At 47.2% G+C, this 20,163-nt stretch overlaps 1 protein-coding gene across 1 annotated transcript; it reads left to right on the top strand.

Moving 5' to 3' along the window:
* On the top strand, window positions 1-19,855 carry LOC135819308 (KICSTOR subunit 2-like). Its single transcript, XM_065332491.1, has 12 exons — window positions 1-168; window positions 1,741-1,832; window positions 2,939-3,085; window positions 4,238-4,364; window positions 5,916-6,024; window positions 6,948-6,998; window positions 8,302-8,446; window positions 13,153-13,257; window positions 16,538-16,629; window positions 17,277-17,442; window positions 18,680-18,781; window positions 19,415-19,855. The coding sequence occupies exons 1-12, from the start codon at window positions 108-110 to the stop codon at window positions 19,583-19,585; spliced, it is 1,368 nt and encodes a 455-aa protein (XP_065188563.1). The 5' UTR covers window positions 1-107; the 3' UTR covers window positions 19,586-19,855.
* The last annotated feature ends 308 nt before the right edge of the window (window positions 19,856-20,163 follow it).

Below are 20,163 nucleotides of genomic sequence, written 5' to 3'. Positions count from 1 at the left end.
TACACTTTTGTCGTCTCGAAACAAAAGTTTCATTCAAAAAGGGCAGAGAGTATTTTGTCGAGGGATTTCTTTGAAAGGCGTCCATACCAAGTTGGGGGAGGACTAGGATGGCAGGGAAGGGCATCACTTCCCCACTGGAGGATCTAGAAGAAACCTCGACGATGACGAGTAAGATGTTTTCCTTGGACCTCCTCTGTGACTATATTTTAGGGCAGTCCGTTTAGAATCGTGTACAATCATGCATCTGCAGTAACATGAACATAAGTGTCACTGTACATAATGTAATCATCAAAACCCCGGGTTCCTTAGCATTAGGCTTAGGTCTACACATAAGGTTGTGTTTTTGTGCCTGTGCAATGATGGACAGCGACACTTTAGTTACGTACACATAACTACTACATGACTGCAGAATTCCATGAGAGTACAGTCAATAAGTACAAGGCTTATACTTATTGACTAGTGACTGTACTCTCATAATTATTATTTGGGGACCCTGCATTAGTAATTGATTTTTCGGATTGCTCAAAGGCATGGGGGTAACCTATCGAGGGGCTCTTCTGCTCTGTGGAATGAAAGATGAGGGTTGTGCAGCATATGCTATCATTATGCAGGGTTCTAGCCAGGTCAAAATAGTAGGGGGGGGGGGGGGGGGGGGGTGGGCATGGGAAACAGTTACCCTAGATCCCATTTTTCCACTTTCCAATATTGTCTTGCCACGCCAAATGCAACGTATATGGGGCGAATCCCTGACTTCACCCCAGACAAATGTGCCTTTATGAACCATCTACGCATGAAAAACACAAAAATCGGAAAATGAGTAGGGAGGGCGGCAATTTTTCACAGGGGGGGGGGGGGGGGCGCAAACAGAGTAGGGGGCGCTGTGCCCCCCTACCCCCCTTTGGCTAGAACCCTGTTATGCCATCTACAAAAGTAACATGACCTCTTGGTACTCTTGGAACTAGCAATAGTACATGACGCCCAAGAGTGTGCAGCAGCAGCAGCTCCACTACAAGTATGAGCGGAATTTCATGTTGACGTCATGTTTATGATGTAATGCGCGCTGTTCACGTATTATCAGACGCACACTGGACCTATGGCAGGCAAACCCCTATCTGATCCTGTACAAACTAGTGCAAGGAAAAACATGCGAAACATTGACAGTGCCTTGACACCCAGTGCAAATGTCGTAAATCATTTGTGCGTGGAGCAATGCATCATAACATTGACGTCAACTTAAAATTTTGTCAGGACAGCAGGGTACTGTAAAACATGTTATTTTCACACCGAAATTTTAATGCACCTAAAATTACATGTTTTGCAGTACCGTATTTTTCGGAGTATAGTGCGCACCTTTGTATAACGCGCACCCCCAATCTTCATTGGAGGTGCGCACTTCAATCTTCATTGAAGTACATGCATTTCATATTCGGAGCATAGTGCGCACCTGCGATTTAAGGCCTAAAATAGCACATCTAAAGTGCGCACTATACTCCGGAAAATACGGTATGCTTGAATTGCACACTCTTCGGGGAGTTGTGTACTCTTGGTAGAATCTACTACTACAAGTAGTGCTGTGACCTCGACTTTAGTTTGTACTGTACGTGTATGATGTGTAGACTGTCACGTGAGGGACGCGAGGTGTTTCGCTTAGTATCAATTCTGGTTTTGTGTGTGTGTGTGTGTATGTGCTGTTGCTGTTGCTGCTGCTTCTGCCATGTTGCCGTATCGACATGCCTCTAGTTGACCCAGCTGTGAGTAAGGAACAAAAGGTCCTGGAGGTGTTCTTCAAGCATCTGGGAGGTTTGGACTTTGATGCAGCGAAAGTACACTTTGTGAGTAATACTCCCCCCCCCCCCCCCCCCCCCCCCCCCACCACCACCTTGTGCTGGGGAAGTGCAGACTCAATGGATAGAACAACACTAACAGGCCACAGTACTGTCGGTCGTCGACGAACTGTGGGGTTCAGCCTCCTAGCCAAGACCGTTTTTTCTTCATGTAGTACAGTCTATGCACAGTTGAGTCACCGTGTATGGCATTGGTATGCTGTGCTTGGTGAAATTCTAGCCTGGTCGTTCTTCGGCGCGCGACAGTACTGTGTGTACAATATACGCTAGCACTGCTTTTCAGGACCCTGCATTACAATATACTGGTCATTTGGCCATGGATACAGTATTTCCTCATCTACCGTATTATCTCTAATATAAGCACGGTCCTTTATTTTTTCAATGTACCTCCGCCCCGTGCTATTATTGGAGACGTTCCTTTATTGGAGACTGTTCCATTATTATTTCAACCTCATTTCAGAGGCTTGTTGCCATGCCAAATTCATGTCAGACACACACATTTCAGGGTTTTTTTTCGCTGGATCAGATAATGAATTTACACAGTGTTCTTATAATGGAGACTGAGCACTTCATTTTTTGAATGCCGCCCCAAGGTGTTCTATTATTGGAGACGTGCTATTATTGGAGACTGTGCTTATATTAGAGATAATACGGTATATAGTTCAGATTGTGGTATCCCCTGGGAGTACGTGATCCGCAAATGTCATTGTACTTCAAACTACATGTACTGGAGCTAGTAGACTATCATCTGAGAGGTGCAGAAGTCTCATGAGCAAGTGCCTTTTCACCGGTGCACATTCCTTCCCCTGAAGTCTTTTATGATGGACGCTTTGTTCATCTTCCACTGCACATGAAGAGCGCCTGCACCCCAGGAGACCCATCAAGGATTGGGTAACTTTTGGCTAGGAGATGAAGGTGATGGCGGAGAGGGTGGGAGAGAAGATAACTATGCGTGTTTTTTGCGAGCATGCAAGTGTGTGTGCGTGCGTGCGTGCGTGCGTGTGTGTGTGTGTGTGTGTGTGTGTGTGTGTGTGTGTGTGTGTATGTGTGCGTGCATGCGTTCATGCATGCATTTGCCTATATTGCGTGTATAGGACCGAGAAAAGGAGAGCTTGCGTACATCCGGTCCAGGCAATGTTTGGTCCAAGCTGATAGCCGAGCTGTCACGACTCGGTGCCACGGAGAAACAGTATCATCAGCTAGAGTTCTTGAAGGAAACTAGCTGGTTTACACGCCGAGAGGTTGGTACTGGGTCTTTGTATACACACCCCATTTTGTTGTTGTTGTTGTTGTTGTTGGTCTTGCTTTCTCTCAACCAACCAGTGTGTGTGGCATAGCCCACCGGATTAGCTACGAGTTTGACACACTGGTTTTCGCCTGGGAACGAGATGTTGTGGATAGAGTCTGTGAATACGGTAGTTTTCCGAGCTCGCATTCATGTCCAGTCAGACCTCGCCTAACCGCACACAACCGTTTCCCACAAAAGTATCCGGATAGGCGCGGGAACCGGGTAATCGAACACCGGTTTTGTTGGATGCATCACGTATGCTGTACATCTGTAACCAGCTATTTTCTTTCGGATGGCGAGGGATCCGGATAAAAGAGGACCGGATAAGTGAGGTCTGACTGTACTAGAGGTACACTGTGCATGCAGTGTTACATGAACAACACACACACACTGGTGCTGCTAAGTCTTTGCTTCCAGCCTAATTTAAAAAAATTCACTGTTCTCGTGAGCCGAATTTTCCGCATCCGTTTTCATGTCATGATTGGAAGCTGTGGCCTTAATAAATAAAATAAATAAAAAAATAAAAAAAACGCCTCCGCCCTCTAGGATCAAGGCGCAGATACAGCTCCAGCCTAGCACGTTCTTAAATCTTGGTGTTACAACAGTCGTTTTCTACTCTTGCTGTAAATCTATGCTTTGCAGCCGTGACGGGAATGGTCTTGGAGACTGTTTCTCCCGTTCCCTTTGGCTTTCGAATCTCATCTTGTCATAATAATTTACACTCTTTCAGCATGTATTGTGTGGTGATCCCGAAATGGATAAGTCATGTATCACAAACAGCTAGGCTACCTATGTACTCCACACACTGTCCACATTTAGGAACACACTTCAGTTCCCAGTCCTCATTTGTTCACAGTAGGCGACGTGATGTTCTGTACAGTACAGCTCTGTCTACATCTCATTCTGCATGGCCCTGTCACTGTAGTGTGTATTCGTACATCTCTGCTATGATCCAGGTTTTCGTGGTGATTGTGTAGCATTCCTGCAGTGACGCTTGTGTGTGTGTGTGTGTGTGTGTGTGTGTGCGTGTGTGTGTGTGTGTCTGTGTCTGTGTCTGTGCATGCGTATGTACGTGCGTGCATACCTATGTGTGTGTGTATGCCAGGGATTGAAAGATTCTTACACAACGCTGTTGACGGAGATAGGCAAACTTGGTGAGATCTACGGTGCGCAGAAAGGTGGAACTGCACCTGGCTGGGAGAGGAAAATGGCCAGTCTTTGCTCGGTTCTAGGTACGTGGAGTTATAGCACTGTGTGTGTGTGCGTGCGTGTGCGTGTAGGGGGGGGGGGGGGGGGGGGGGGCATTCACGTGTGTATGTTTGTCCAGCCATGATCAATGACATCCAGCTTCCCTAGTCCTGTGTTGCCACACCTGCCGACATGTCAGTAGCCTGCCGATTTTTGAGGCATGTCACGACCTGCCGACAATTGACCTTCTCCTGCCGACAACAGCCATGAAAGTGTTCAAGTTTGACCTTATGGATGGTTTAGGAGTCGTGATCCAGATTTTTGACTTTTACTGCGCAGCACGAGTGTTTCCATAGCTCTCTCCTGAGGCGCTAAGCGAAATCATCATCCGTCTCGGTGAAAATCGGCAAACTCAGCCCGAGTGTCACGCAAAACCGTGAAATGTTTTTTTCTTATCAGTGCCGCATGTGTGTATATCGAGGTCGCTATATAGGGGAGGGGGGGGGGGGGTCCGGGGGCAAAGCCCCCGGATGATGCATTTTATTTTTTCATGCTACTGATATTTGGCTAGAATGATGTGGCAACACTGCTAGTCTAAAGCCCTGCCGAGGCTTGTTACACTGTACATGCTGTGTATTCATGGATTGAGTACATGTCTCCGTTCCCGAGGAAACTTGCTACGGCTGCTAACACCCGGTAAACCCTAGCGGCAGATGCAGCGCCTAACGGCGGGGGTTAGGGGAAAAGTCTTACACCCACTGGCACAAGTGCCGAGAAGCCCCATTAGCCGTATTCATGTCCACCTTGTGCCTGGCCACAAGTGGCCAGGGACTGCGGGCAGTAGCACGGCTTGAGAAAACGCACCTTGGATGGTTTAACGTAGAAAATATACTTCTTAAGTACACAGCGCTGGTTTTGGCGCACAGTCGGATATCACTGACCATAGCCGTGTGGTGCATAGGTAGTAATGATTGACTCGTGTTGCTCGTTTAGATTCCTTTGCCACTTGCTTTGCATTTCTATGCCATGTGTTAACTCGGGGCCCTTCAGCGATCTGGAGTGTTTAGGGGCAAGGCAGTGGCTGGGGAGTTACACCTGCCCCCCCCCCCCCCCCTTGCAGGCCAGCCTAGTGAAATTTGTACAGTGTACATACAACACATCTGTTGCATGTGCATTGGAGGTTGTGTGGAGCGACACGTGTTTGAGAGATAGGAAACATGTCGCTGTTGTCTATATGCCACGTGACTCTATCTTTGAAAAAGGTCTTGCTGCATGACTTGGGCAGCAGGAATTAGCCGTGAAACTCAGTGTATTACTGTATAAGCAGAAATATTCGTCTGGAATTTAATTTCGTCTTTTTCGTCCAAGGAGCTTTTGGACTAAATAAAATGCCGGACTACTGTCGATTTGTCCAGCTTTTCAATACACTCTTATGATCCGTGGACGAAATTTACAACCGGACAAACTCCCTTTCTTTGGAGTTGGACGAAATTATTGACCGACGAAAGTTTCTGCCTGTACGGTATATACACAGTGGTCGTAGCTGATTCCCAGCGTATGTAATTCTTGTGCGTTTCTCAATGGGTTTGTTCTAGGTGTGTATGTGAAGGCTCGGAGAGATCTTCTCGAGGTCTACATTGACTTGCAGACACACAGCAGCGACATCACCACCATCGAAGCAAAGGCCGTGCAGATTCTGCCAAAGTAAGGTCTTGCTACGCGTACGGCTGACTAGTCGTATGTTTCGGTGAATACACTCTCATATTTCCCCAGTCCTAGTTGTGGCTCCTGGTCGCGTAAAATACATATAGTCCTGTCAACTGTTTGACAGCTCAGGTGCTGTCAACTTCTTTGATTGGCTTGGTTTTCCCATTCTGGAATGGAATGGGAATGAAACCGAGTCTGCGTCTAGATTGCGAATAGTGCTGCCAAACAAATTCACTCCGCTTCCAGTTCTGAGAACGATATTATTTTACCTTGGCACCGTTGACATGTTAGTATGTTCAATTTGTCCTGTATGGTGTTACGCTTCGGAGCTTCGGCTTCAAGTGTGACAGTGTGAGAGATATGTGGCCCTGGGCACAGCCCTGCCGGCCACACCTATAGTAACACTCCACATTCCGTGAGTCGTCAGTGAATCGGCGGCCCAGCTCTCTCAGACAACGGCTGCGACCAGCAGTGACTGGTTGTTGGCCAAGCCAGGCAGATGAACACACTGTCACATTCTTCGCCTTCAAACCTCGTGTAACCCCGATTCGATGTAGGACCCTGTTGTTGATCCTAGCGGAATCTGAGATTTTACCGTACTTCAGATGTACTGCTACCATCACACACACGCACGCACGAACGCACACACACATTTTGTTGTCGTCGGCGTTTTGGTTGTTGTCGTCGTTGTTGTTTCAAATCTTTTTTTAACAACTAAAAATGATGTTCATGCTGCTGCTGCTGTTGCTGTTGCTGTTGCTGTTGCTGCTGCTGCTGCTGCTGCTGCTGTTGTTGTTGTTGTTGTTGTTGTTGTTGTTGTTGTTGTTGTTGTTGTTCTTGTTGTTGTTGTTGTTGTTGTTGTTGTTGTTGTTGTTGTTGTTGTTGTTGTTTCTGCTGTTACATTTGTATCATGCCTGCAGGGTTAACATCTCCTCCACAGGACTGCTGGATCCCGTCAAGGACAATTTGATGTAAGTGAAATGATCTTCTTCCTTCCGAAACAAAAAAATTATAATACTTCATGACTTTTATTCACGTTCCAAGGAGTTGTTGCGCTCGATAAATTTGATTTAGTTGATCGAAGCGTTTCAAGACAATGAGTCGACATACTTCTTTGCTGCTTCTCTCCTTCGTACTGCTAACTGCCGACGTGGCGATGATGGCAACAAACAGACCCATCCTCTGCATCCCGGGTTTCGGCACCACGTTGTTACTAAACTGCCACTACAATCTCTACCCCATCCAGCCAGCACTCCAGCACACTCATACACCAGGCCACAACAAGGTGTCAAGAGAGTTAGAAAATAGGTAATGGTAGAAAGGTTTGGAGAAAAGCCTCTCTCCTTTTCCACACGATCCAAATCAATCGGGAAAAAGAACTTGCACTAAAATGGCAACCACGCCGTTCATCGACGTGGAATCATGCGAAACAAATGAGTGCAGCGACTGAAGAAAGGAAACGAGTGAAGAAGATGAAACAGCACGGAGAGCGGATCGCTGCAATCGCTAAATGCACTAGCTTAGTGTGTGTCGCGGCAGTGGCAGAATGCCTCGTTGCGCCCTTGAGCTTGCTGAGTAGCAATCCCTGCTCCAGAACGTTTGGAGATAACTAGGGGCACGTTTTAGGGGGGGGGGGGGGGGGGGGGGCAGTAACACGTGGTTGGGCTTACATGGTGAGTGGAAAGTGAGGTGGCCGGACACCTACCGGTATGTTCTACTTTGCATGTACATGTACTTCGAAGCACTTGTGCAAACGAGAGTTGATGTGTGTGTGTGTGTGTGTGTGTGTGTGTGTGTGTGTGTGTGTGTGTGTGTGTGTGTGTGTGTCCTCCAATTTCACTTCAAGGTACCAGTGCATCTAGTGTCTGCTTTTGTCAAAGCAGCGTGTTGACTATACTGGTTACCCCAGCAAGTGTAGGGTGTGCATAGCTAACTGTCTTGGTCGTTTTATGCCGATGTACTCCGTGTGGTGTAGACCAGGTGTGCATTGGTGGTCGATTCACATGGCTTCGCCAGTTGTGTGGATTAGACAATTATCTGGCGCAAGTCTTGACCTGTCTCATTCAGATCTTGTTCGCTATCGTTGCTATAAGAGAAAATCTGTGGGTGCACATCCAGTGCATTTGCAGATTTGCAACGGGCGTATACATGGTGGTACATGGTGTGTGTGTGTGTGTGTGTGTGTGTGTGTGTGTGTGTGTGCACGTGTGTGTATGTGTGTGTGTGTGTGTGTGTGTGTGTGTGTGTGCGTGCGTGCGTGCGTGTTGTTTTCAGTCGTGAAGTGCAGGTTCTCTCCTGTCTGCTTCAGGGCTCGGTACAGATCTCGACATTCCAGTACCTACCAGCTCTGTTCTCTCTACGCAACTGCAAAGAGAAGCTCAAAGAGTGGCATGGCTTTCCACAAGAAGATAAGGGATGGGTACGTTCACGGCGTTGTACTGAAGTAGCTACAGTGAAGGGTCACTACAAAGTATAAACTAGAAACTACACACGTTGACAATGCTAGTGAACACTATTGTTTGTTACAGTACTGTCAGTCGCCGAAGAACTGTGTGTGTGTGGAGGGGGGGGGGGGGGGAGGCAGCCTCCTAGCATAGACCGTTCTTATTTCCATGTATCACAGTCTGTGCACAGTCGAGTCAGCGTGTACATTGGTATGCTGTGCTTGGTGAAAATTCTAGCCTGGTCATTCTTCGGCGCTCCGTTCTTCGGCGCTCCGTTCTTCGGCGCTCCGTTCTTCGGCGCTCCGTTCTTCGGCGCTCCGTTCTTCGGCGCTCCGTTCTTCGCGCTCCGTTCTTCGGCGCTCCGTTCTTCGGCGCTCCGTTCTTCGGCGCTCCGTTCTTCGGCGCTCCGTTCTTCGGCGCTCCGTACTTCGGCGCTCCGTTCTTCGGCGCTCCGTTCTTCGGCGCTCCGTTCTTCGGCGCTCCGTTCTTCGGCGCTCCGTTCTTCGGCGCTCCGTTCTTCGGCGCTCCGTACTTCGGCGCTCCGTTCTTCGGCGCTCCGTTCTTCGGCGCTCCGTTCTTCGGCGCTCCGTTCTTCGGCGCTCCGTTCTTCGGCGCTCCGTTCTTCGGCGCTCCGTTCTTCGGCGCTCCGTTCTTCGGCGCTCCGTACTTCGGCGCTCCGTTCTTCGGCGCTCCGTTCTTCGGCGCTCCGTTCTTCGGCGCTCCGTTCTTCGGCGCTCCGTTCTTCGGCGCTCCGTTCTTCGGCGCTCCGTTCTTCGGCGCTCCGTTCTTCGGCGCTCCGTTCTTCGGCGCTCCGTTCTTCGGCGCTCCGTTCTTCGGCGCTCCGTTCTTCGGCGCTCCGTTCTTCGGCGCTCCGTTCTTCGGCGCTCCGTTCTTCGGCCCTCCGTTCTTCGGCGCTCCGTTCTTCGGCGCTCCGTTCTTCGGCGCTCCGTTCTTCGGCGCTCCGTTCTTCGGCCCTCCGTTCTTCGGCGCTCCGTTCTTCGGCGCTCCGTTCTTCGGCGCTCCGTACTTTGGTGCCCGTCAGTACTGTAGTCAGAGGTATTGCACTATTATTAGTTTTTGCACTATTATTAGTTTTTGCACTATTATTAGTTTTTGCACTATTATTAGTTTTTGCACTATTATTAGTTTTTGCACTATTATTAGTTTTTGCACTATTATTAGTTTTTGCACTATTATTAGTTTTTGCACTATTATTAGTTTTTGCACTATTATTAGTTTTTGCACTATTATTAGTTTTTGCACTATTATTAGTTTTTGCACTATTATTAGTTTTTGCACTATTATTAGTTTTTGCACTATTATTAGTTTTTGCACTATTATTAGTTTTTGCACTATTATTAGTTTTTGCACTATTATTAGTTTTTGCACTATTATTAGTTTTTGCACTATTATTAGTTTTTGCACTATTATTAGTTTTTGCACTATTATTAGTTTTTGCACTATTATTAGTTTTTGCACTATTATTAGTTTTTGCACTATTATTAGTTTTTGCACTATTATTAGTTTTTGCACTATTATTAGTTTTTGCACTATTATTAGTTTTTGCACTATTATTAGTTTTTGCACTATTATTAGTTTTTGCACTATTATTAGTTTTTGCACTATTATTAGTTTTTGCACTATTATTAGTTTTTGCACTATTATTAGTTTTTGCACTATTATTAGACTGGTTCACCACTGGTTCACCACGTCAGTGGGTGTCAGGCAGGGCTGTTTACTCTCGCCTTGTCTGTTCAACGTATTCCTGGAGTACATCATGTCTGACGCTTTGGAGGAGTTTGATGGGTCAGTATGTATCGGCGGCATGTGCGTGACCAACCTACGTTTTGCGGATGATATAGATCTAATCGCATCGTCTGTGGAGGAGCTGATGGACCTGACCGAGCACGTGGATACGAGTGCAACAAGACTAGGCATGCAGATCAATGCTTCCAAGACCAAGTCAATGGCAGCGCCGGAGGGCGGTGGTGATCTGGGGTGCATTCAAGTAGGCAATGAGCGAATAGAAGAGGTATCCCAGTTTAAATACTTAGGTGCCGTAATCACGTCGGATGGCAAGTCCGATGTGGAGATAAGAAGACGCTTAGCACTAGGGAAGCAAAAGATCATTGAGCTTCAATTCATTTGGAAATCGCCATCACTTTCTTTGCCTACTAAATTTCGTTTTGTTAGGTCTATTGTGCTAGCGACTGTTTTATACGGATGCCAATCTTGGACATTATCTGCCTCATCAATGAGAAGAATTTCATCCTTCGAGATGAAATGCTTCCGCCGACTCTTAGGAGTAACATACCACGACCGGCGTACCAACCAATCTATCCTGGAAGAAATCAATGACATCATCGGAGCAAGGATGCGGCTAGCGAACGAAGTCAAGAAATTTAAGTTGATGTGGTTTGGCCATGTTACGAGACATGACGTTTTCTCCAAGCCCTTCCTGCAAGGATCAACTCCTGGATCTCGACCGAGAGGAAGGCCCGCAACATCATGGATTTCTAACATTAAAAGTTGGACGGGTCTTCCCTTGCATGCTCTCTCTCATGCAGCACACGATAGAGTTGGATTCAGAGACATCATTCACAATTCTCTCGCTGATTAATGCCTCTACGATCACCTTGTGATTATGAGTTATACATACATACATACATACTATTATTAGTTTTTGCACTATTATTAGTTTTTGCACTATTATTAGTTTTTGCACTATTATTAGTTTTTGCACTATTATTAGTTTTTGCACTATTATTAGTTTTTGCACTATTATTAGTTTTTGCACTATTATTAGTTTTTGCACTATTATTAGTTTTTGCACTATTATTAGTTTTTGCACTATTATTAGTTTTTGCACTATTATTAGTTTTTGCACTATTATTAGTTTTTGCACTATTATTAGTTTTTGCACTATTATTAGTTTTTGCACTATTATTAGTTTTTGCACTATTATTAGTTTTTGCACTATTATTAGTTTTTGCACTATTATTAGTTTTTGCACTATTATTAGTTTTTGCACTATTATTAGTTTTTGCACTATTATTAGTTTTTGCACTATTATTAGTTTTTGCACTATTATTAGTTTTTGCACTATTATTAGTTTTTGCACTATTATTAGTTTTTGCACTATTATTAGTTTTTGCACTATTATTAGTTTTTGCACTATTATTAGTTTTTGCACTATTATTAGTTTTTGCACTATTATTAGTTTTTGCACTATTATTAGTTTTTGCACTATTATTAGTTTTTGCACTATTATTAGTTTTTGCACTATTATTAGTTTTTGCACTATTATTAGTTTTTGCACTATTATTAGTTTTTGCACTATTATTAGTTTTTGCACTATTATTAGTTTTTGCACTATTATTAGTTTTTGCACTATTATTAGTTTTTGCACTATTATTAGTTTTTGCACTATTATTAGTTTTTGCACTATTATTAGTTTTTGCACTATTATTAGTTTTTGCACTATTATTAGTTTTTGCACTATTATTAGTTTTTGCACTATTATTAGTTTTTGCACTATTATTAGTTTTTGCACTATTATTAGTTTTTGCACTATTATTAGTTTTTGCACTATTATTAGTTTTTGCACTATTATTAGTTTTTGCACTATTATTAGTTTTTGCACTATTATTAGTTTTTGCACTATTATTAGTTTTTGCACTATTATTAGTTTTTGCACTATTATTAGTTTTTGCACTATTATTAGTTTTTGCACTATTATTAGTTTTTGCACTATTATTAGTTTTTGCACTATTATTAGTTTTTGCACTATTATTAGTTTTTGCACTATTATTAGTTTTTGCACTATTATTAGTTTTTGCACTATTATTAGTTTTTGCACTATTATTAGTTTTTGCACTATTATTAGTTTTTGCACTATTATTAGTTTTTGCACTATTATTAGTTATTGCACTTGGCCAATTGCCAGACAATACCATAATATGATTGCCCAAGTGGCATGGAACTCCGAGTAACAAGTTCCATATTACGCTTCTTATCATTGCCGACTTTTGTTGCGCACTCCACTTCGTTTGCTGGGCATTCTCACAAGTCCAGAGTACAGTAGCTTTGTGAATTATTAACTTTGCAAGTGTTTAGGCGAGTGCGGGGAATTGTCTTGCACACCGGAAGACAGTTGGACAGCCTGGCTTTCAGCCTGGCTTTTCTACCACGGTTACAGTGAGTTTGTGGGGTCAGGACACATTCCTCTATAGGACAGCAAGCTTCCCCTGGGGGTGCCCTTCTCCTGGGGTGCCCTTCTCCTGGGGTACCCTTATCCTGGGGTGCCCTTCCCCAGGCAGTACCCTTCTCCTGGGGATGCACTTCCCCTGGTGGTACCCTTCTCCTCTTGGCGGTGTCCTTGTCCTGGCGATGCCCGCATTTGAGACTTTCTACTATGTGCGCTTGAGAGGCACTGACCACGAAGATTGCTTGGCAAAGCGCTGTTTGTCACAAGAATTAAAAAAAGTGTGACGAACACTGCGCTTGGTGGTGGTGCCTGGTGCAAAGTTGCCATCTTGCACTGCAAACGTATTGTGTGAAGTTCAAGCTGTACTGTGTGGACCTGCCTGTGCCTGTACTGTGTGCTGTCTGTACCGTGTCCCTATGTGTGTCCCTGTGTCTGTGTCCCTGTGTGCTCTGCCTGTGCTGTGTGACTGTTCAGACGAAGAGGTCACCACGCACCGGCTTCTCCCTGGCTTCTAAAGCGCCGCAGCTACCCGCGCTCTATCACTGGATATGCAAGTTCTACCACACACTGCTCTCCAAGGTACAGTTGATTTCTAGATTGCTAGGAACCCGCTCACTGCCACTGTTTACTGCAGTCCACAGCCCATTCATGCACTCTAAGTGCCAATGTCGACTACTGGCGACCGGAAAACTCGCACAGTTCACCGTGCTGCTGTTGACGTTCGTCGACAGGCAGACCTCACCTAGTCTGGACCTGTGAGTTTGAGTTTACAAGATGCATAGCCATGGTCTAGAATCATGTACAATCAACTTCGCTTATAACGACACTCGGCGGGGCATCAAAAAAGTGTCCTTATTCGCGAAGCTCATTATATTGTATTACAGTGGAATGGGACTTTGCTCTGGGCATGGAAATTCTGTCGTTATTCGCGAATTGTCGTTATATCCACAGTCGTTATTAGCGAAGTTGACTGTAGGTCCACTGCAGACGGGTAGATGTCCATTGTCCGTACCCATTGGAATGTATTGCCAGAAGCAGGGGTTGCGGTTTGAAAACAAAGCGAGCCAGCCGGCGATGACGACGGATTCGGCAGGGATGACGACGGGTCCGGCAGGGATGACGATGGGTCCGGCAGGGATGACGATGGGTCCGGCAGGGATGACGATGGGTCCGGCAGGGATGAATTCAGACGCAGCGACATACAGTGGTGGCCAAACGTCAGTTTTGGCCAAAATTGCACAGTTTAAAAATATGCAGCGGACTGTAGCATCAACAACTAGAACTTGTCATGGTAGCTGTTCTAATCCCGGCAAAAAGTAAGGACAGCTTCTTTGCTGTCAGCCTCTGGGCCTCCTTTGTTGCTTAAAAGCACAGCTTGTCATGCGGCAAGGCATCGGTTCCACGCGGCGGTGGCATATATCCGGTGAAATGGAATACCATGCCTGCTTGCACTCAGTGAACAGCTCACCATCATTCTTTGCCCTCCTGCTGCCCTGGTGGTGCTGCCTGAGGATCTCCTTTAGATCCTCGATTCACGTTGGCTTGCCTTTTGCAGAACTTGTAGCTGCACTTGTGGGTGGTGGGGAAGTGCTTAATTCGGTGACTGTGGTGGCCCCTCTATCACCACCGTCAAGTCCAGTATAGCCAGCCATGCTGTGGTAGCCTTGGCTGTGTGTGCTTTGGACGTGTTTGGGATCATTGTCCTGCTGGAAAATAGCCTGTTCATCAGCAAAGAGGTCAGTTATGGACGGCAGCATGACATTTTGCAGAATGCCGATGTATTGGTTGGCTTTCATGATGCCCTCGACCTTGAAAAGCCGCCCAACGCCTGTCGCCCACATGCATCCCCACACCATGATGCCTCCGCCTCCATGTTTTACAGTTCCACACAAACAATTCAGGCTGAGTCTTTCTCCAGGCCTCCTGCGAGCATACCCCACTCCCATCAGAGGCAGGGAAGTTGAATTTTGACTCATCAGTCCACAGCACACGACTCCAACCTGCCACTGTCCTGTGCCTGTGGGCCTTGGCAAGCTTTAGTCGTTTCTTCAAATTCTTGGCCGACATGAAAGGCTTCTTCACGGCGATGCAGCCCTTCAGTCCTGCGTTGTGCAGCATCCTGCGGACCGTTCGTCCAGATACCCGTGAATCCGTCCGCTCGGCCCTCTCAGCTCTCAGTTTGGGGCTGGTTTTGAATCTATCTGCCATAAAGAGTATCTTTAAAAGACCATGGTCGTATGCGGCGCTGGTCACCCTGGGTCCGGCTAGATTGCTTCTTGTTTTCAACATGTCCATCGGCACAATGTTTGGCGATACTAATTGGCTGTCCATGGCATTAGTGTTGAAGTGGTACTTACCGTTCGTGCGAATCACCCCGTTTCCCGGACACTCCGGCGCCTCTAGCTCGCAGGTAATTCTTCAACTGGTTGACCATCCATTTTTCAAAAGACTCGTTGTTCGAAGGCATCAAAACCGAGCATTGGGATCTTCAACTTGATTTTCGCTCGCAGGACTAGTATCAACATTCCCTTCATCGCCAAGGTGCCACGTAAACAATGAGTAAATCGAACCGCAAATAATTCAAACTAGTCACACTGAGTGGCTGCCTGCCTGACCAAGTCCTTGAGTTATCATACGGCAGTACTCGTTACACAACAGTACTGCCGCAAGAGATGAAGGGCTCGGCTCGGTGACCGCTTCATCAGCCATGTATCAAACACATCACAAAGGTTCGGCAAGAAGGACGATGTGGCACGTTGCAGTGTGAGCAGCTGCCTGGCAGATGTTGACTGTCACCCATGGGGAGTGGAACGGCACATGGACTCGGAAGGTGACCAATTTTCTGGCAGCCGTTTCACGCCTTGTCCTTTGCCGTGCAAGGTGGTGACTTCAGGTGAAGTGAACGTGTTTCTTCGAATGTGTATTTCGTCAACTCTAGGACCCGTGCCCTGTGTTTGCACCCAGTTGTGTTATGCACAGCCAGCTCAGCGCTGGTGAAGAAGTTATCTTATTGCTGGTGTGTGTGTGTGTTTCTGTTGTGCCGTGCGACTTCAACTCTGGCACTTCCCAACAGACTGTGCTGCTGACTCGCCAAGAAGCCTTGGTGGACCGTTTACTGCTGGAGCTGAGGCGGTCTGTTCAGCGCCAGAACTTGCCACGATGCCTGACAATCCCACCTGCTACTGAGCTGGGCTGTGTAGAGTTTGTTGAAGCATCGCAGCCATTTGCTACTCTCCGGTTTTTTCAGACGCCTTTGCCGGTGCTGCCCAACAACTTCATCAGTGCGGGAATGTGGCTGCCGACGGAGGGAGTGGGAGCAGCTTGGTCATCCGCAGTCCACGGTCCATTTCGTGTGTCTTGTTACAAACAGGCAACTACGACGAACTAAACCCGACCTGCAATAAGATAACTTCTCCACCAGCTATGAGCTGACTGTGCATCACACAACTGGGGGCAAACACGGGGCACTGATCCTAGAGTTGACGAAATACACATTCGAAGGAACAAGTTCACTTCGCTATGTTGGGTTTCGATACAGTATCTTAACAAGAACTATTGGAAGAGACTCCGACACCAGAGAATCAGTGCGCATGCTATAAACTGTAGTCTGTGTGAGCATGGGTGCAGGAAGTGAGTAACAAAGTAAGATAGAATGTGTGTGTGGGTGGGAGGGGGTGCAAGGTCAGGAGGATTATATGCGTGTTCTGTTCAACCAGAAATCTCATACCCCTTTTGTGTGTGTGTGTGTGTGTGTGTGTGTGTGTGTGTGTGTGTGTGTGTGCACGCGTGCACGTTTGCGTGTGCTGGCATGCCGCTTTTGCCTGTGGTCTTTGGCGGGTCTTGTTTGTTTGTTGTCCAGTTCTCGTTCTATTTCTACAAGACGCTGTCCGAGCAAAGTTCCTCTGAGATGAAGAATGCCATGGCCAAGGCTGATCTTGATGTGGTGGCCAAGTAAGATTGCTGTCACAGTACATGTTTGAAGGGGTTCTCTGCTTATTGCTGCTTACTGCTACTGCTGCGGTTGCCTGTGAAAGTGATCGGCGTAGTTGCTGTACAGTCTGTATCGGCTTGGTTGTTGTGTTGTCGTTGGTATTGTCATCACAGTTCGTGCTGCTGCTGTTGCTGCTGCTGCCGTTGCTCCTGTTGCTGCTGCTGCCACAATTGCTCAGTCCTGATGATGGTGGCTTTGATACAGTTGCTGTTGCTGTTGCTGTTGCTGTTGGTGTTGATGTTGGTGTTGCTGTTGGTGTTGGATGTTGGATGTTCTGCTGTTCTGCTGTTCTGCTGTTCTGCTGTGTGCACTGAACTACAGCTAGAGTTAGCATAGCAGATATTTACTCTTCGTACTATATTGCTATCTTCCTTTGTTCTTTGTTGACTCCGTTCCTCCTGCACCCGGAAAGTGGCAAGGATTTTCAAGCGTTTGTCTTTAGCTACTGTCCGTGTGGATGTCGTCCATCTTTGTATTGTCCCCATGTGTGTGTGTGTGTGTGTGTGTGTGTGTTTGTTTGTGTGCATGTGTGTGTGTGTGCGCACGCATGTGTGTGCATGCGTGTGTGCATGCATGTGTGTATGCATGTGTGTGTTTGTTCGTCCAGGCTGGGTAGTGTTCGGCGTCGTTCAGACTTGCTCGTCCTTGCCCTGGTCTATGATAGCCGTAACGCCGTACCACCCTACTCTGGACATGGCTATAAGTTACCTATGAACATCAGTGAGCCGCCCGTTGGTCTAGCTTCCTACCCAGCTGTTCTGGCTTTCCCAGCGGTACGTTGCTGGTATCCTGTCTGCATACGTACTCTGTGATGTGTGTGTGTGTGTGTGTGTGTGTGTGTGTGTGTGTGTGTGCGTGTGTGTGTGTGTGGTGGTGGTGGTGTTTGTGTGTGTGTACGCAAAGAGTTTTCAGTGCATGCGTGGACGAACATTTCGCCGGGCAGGTGACTTGAAGCGTCACTCCCCTTATTGCTCAGCTCGCACGCTATCATCGCACTAGCGATGGGCGTCCAAGGTCCAATGTGTGTGCGTGTGTGCGTGTGTGCGTGTGCGTGCATGTGCAAACGTGTGCGCATGTGTGTGCACTTGCTGTGAATGATGCGAAGCCGCTTGCCGCTTGTGACATATAGACACGTGTCATGAGTTAGCTCAGCGTGCCCGTTATTATCCCTCTGTGCACCCACCCATCAGCTCTAGCGATCAAACAAGGTGACAACACAAGTGCCCACCTACGAGTGATCAGGGAGTCGTAATGGCAAATTCAGGCCGGCTGGAACCGGTCCGGTTGGTCAGGTTATCACCGGACCAACGCTTTGGCCACCAACAAATGTTTAGTACTGTGGCGGACGTGTGTACCTGCCATATTATACAGACATACACAAACTGCATGAAAGGCCGTGATACTACCGAACCGATGACAAACTGCTTTCGGCGGTCCTGGTGATCTACCCGTGAGCTAAGAAGTCGTTAGCTATCCCCGCTGTATCGCAAGGGACAGCCTGTTCCAATGCAAGACATGCACACCGACATCATCAGTCGAGATGTTTCGTGTATATCCGATTATGCAAATGTAAAATAATGTTAATGTAGTAGCCACCTACCGTATCTTGTGCATGGCACTGCACTCTGTTGCAGCACGAGGTGTGCTCTCTCGTGCCGAGGTGGTCTGACATGGCACAAATGTGGTCATGCTGCGGTCGGAGCAGCACCAACCAAGAGCTGTTCTTGTCAGCGCGTTTGTTAGTTTGGCCTGCATGTCAGGAGATCACGTGATGTGTCCCGGCATCATCTGTACTGCTCCAAACCTGCTTAACTCCCTTGGGGTCGGTGTTGCCAGATCATGCCAGTGTGTCCCCGTTGCAGGGTACATGGGTTGGGGTGGGGATGTGTGGCTATGTATGAACGTATAGCTGAGTAGCTGTGTCTCCTTTGTTCTCTCTCTCTCTCTCTCTCTCTCTCTCTCTCTCTCTCTCTCTCTCTCTCTCTCTCTCTTTCTCTTGTCTCTCTGCAGGATTACCCAAAGGCACTGTGGCCAGCAGTGGTGAGCCTAATACAGGAACACCACGGGCGATTGTCGGGAAAGGAGCCGCAGCTGGTCAAGTTTTTCGACCCAGTAAGTCCCCATGTCACTCCGTAGTGGATTGTCGATAGCTTGTCACTCCACAGACATTGGTTTTAGCTGGGGGGGGGGGGGGGCACGATGAAGAGCTAGTGGGTGACTATGGCTTGGTGTGTAGGCTGTGTGTGGATGTGTCTTGTTGAACTGTGTTCGCAGAGGTAATGTTTGTAGTTATCATCATTTCATATGCTATGTGTGGAGTGGCAGCGGCGTGGATGCAGCGTGTAGTACATGTACTACACCAGTACATGCACTGGTTTTGCCTTGCACAACTGACTGCAGTTAGCCACATTGTTTGTGTGGATTGACACTCAGTAAGAATGTGCCATTCAAATCAAGTCTTCACTGGTTAGAGGGAAAGATGCAAACGGGAAAAGTCTGAAGAAAAAATTGACTGTCACCACTAGGACTCGAATCAGGGACCCTCACTTGTAGCCAGCGATGCTCTAACCACTGAGCTAAGGTGTAGTCGTCATCCCAGCAGAGACCGTTCGACACTTTCTTCAGACTTCAAATCAAGTCCGTGTGTATTTCTCTCGCGTGTGTATCAGCGTAAAGTTTTGGCTGTAGTGTCACAGTGTGGTGTTCTGTGATGTTCTGTTGTGTTTGCTCTGCTTATCCGTCTAGTCACAAACCGGCCGGTTCTACCTCCTGGGCAAGATTGACGCTCGCTTCTACCTTGTTGCCGTGTTTGCGGGCCGTAAAGCGGAGAAGGACTCCTCCGTCAACGCCACCCTCACCGAAGTACTGAACTACACGCGGCTGACGGAGCTTTTCGGCTTGATGAAGGCCAGCTGAGCTACTCCATCACAGCGAAGGCACCTGCTACTCAGCCGTGCTTCAGCTAACGTTACACCCCAGTGGCAGCCGCTTGTCGTTACATCTTGATGTCAGCTCCTGAGTCGGGCTAGTATGCGTGCGTACTCATCGTTTGTGATTGTTCTGTTGTACATAGTACTTCGGCAGCCATCATGTAGTGAGTGAACATTTCACACTGCCAGTGAACGTCTTGAAACTGCCACGGACTCTGCTACGCATTGAAGGTGATCAACAACTGTACGATAGCTGTTTCATGCAAGTCTTGTTGTACCACAGCTCACCCCAGCTTCTGGCACCCAAGTAACAAGCGAGCGAGAGAGAGAGAGAGATGATGGAAGTGTGTCCATGACTCGCCCAGTGCTGTCGGTCACAGCCGTTGGGTTAGGAATCAAGAACTTGGGAGTCTTGTCCTGCACCTACTCAGGCTGGGAGTCCCCGGTGTTTCATGTCTGGTATCTTACTCGTACATGCAGAAACCACGTAGAACGTGAATGCACATTGAGACTTGAGTACTGCCGGCAGATGATATTCCCTCTGCTTCGTAATGCCCCCGTCTC

This window comes from Sycon ciliatum, chromosome 6, assembly GCF_964019385.1.
Source record: "Sycon ciliatum chromosome 6, ocSycCili1.1, whole genome shotgun sequence".
Lineage (NCBI taxonomy): Eukaryota > Metazoa > Porifera > Calcarea > Leucosolenida > Sycettidae > Sycon > Sycon ciliatum.
This window is presented reverse-complemented; position numbering and strand designations above follow the sequence as displayed.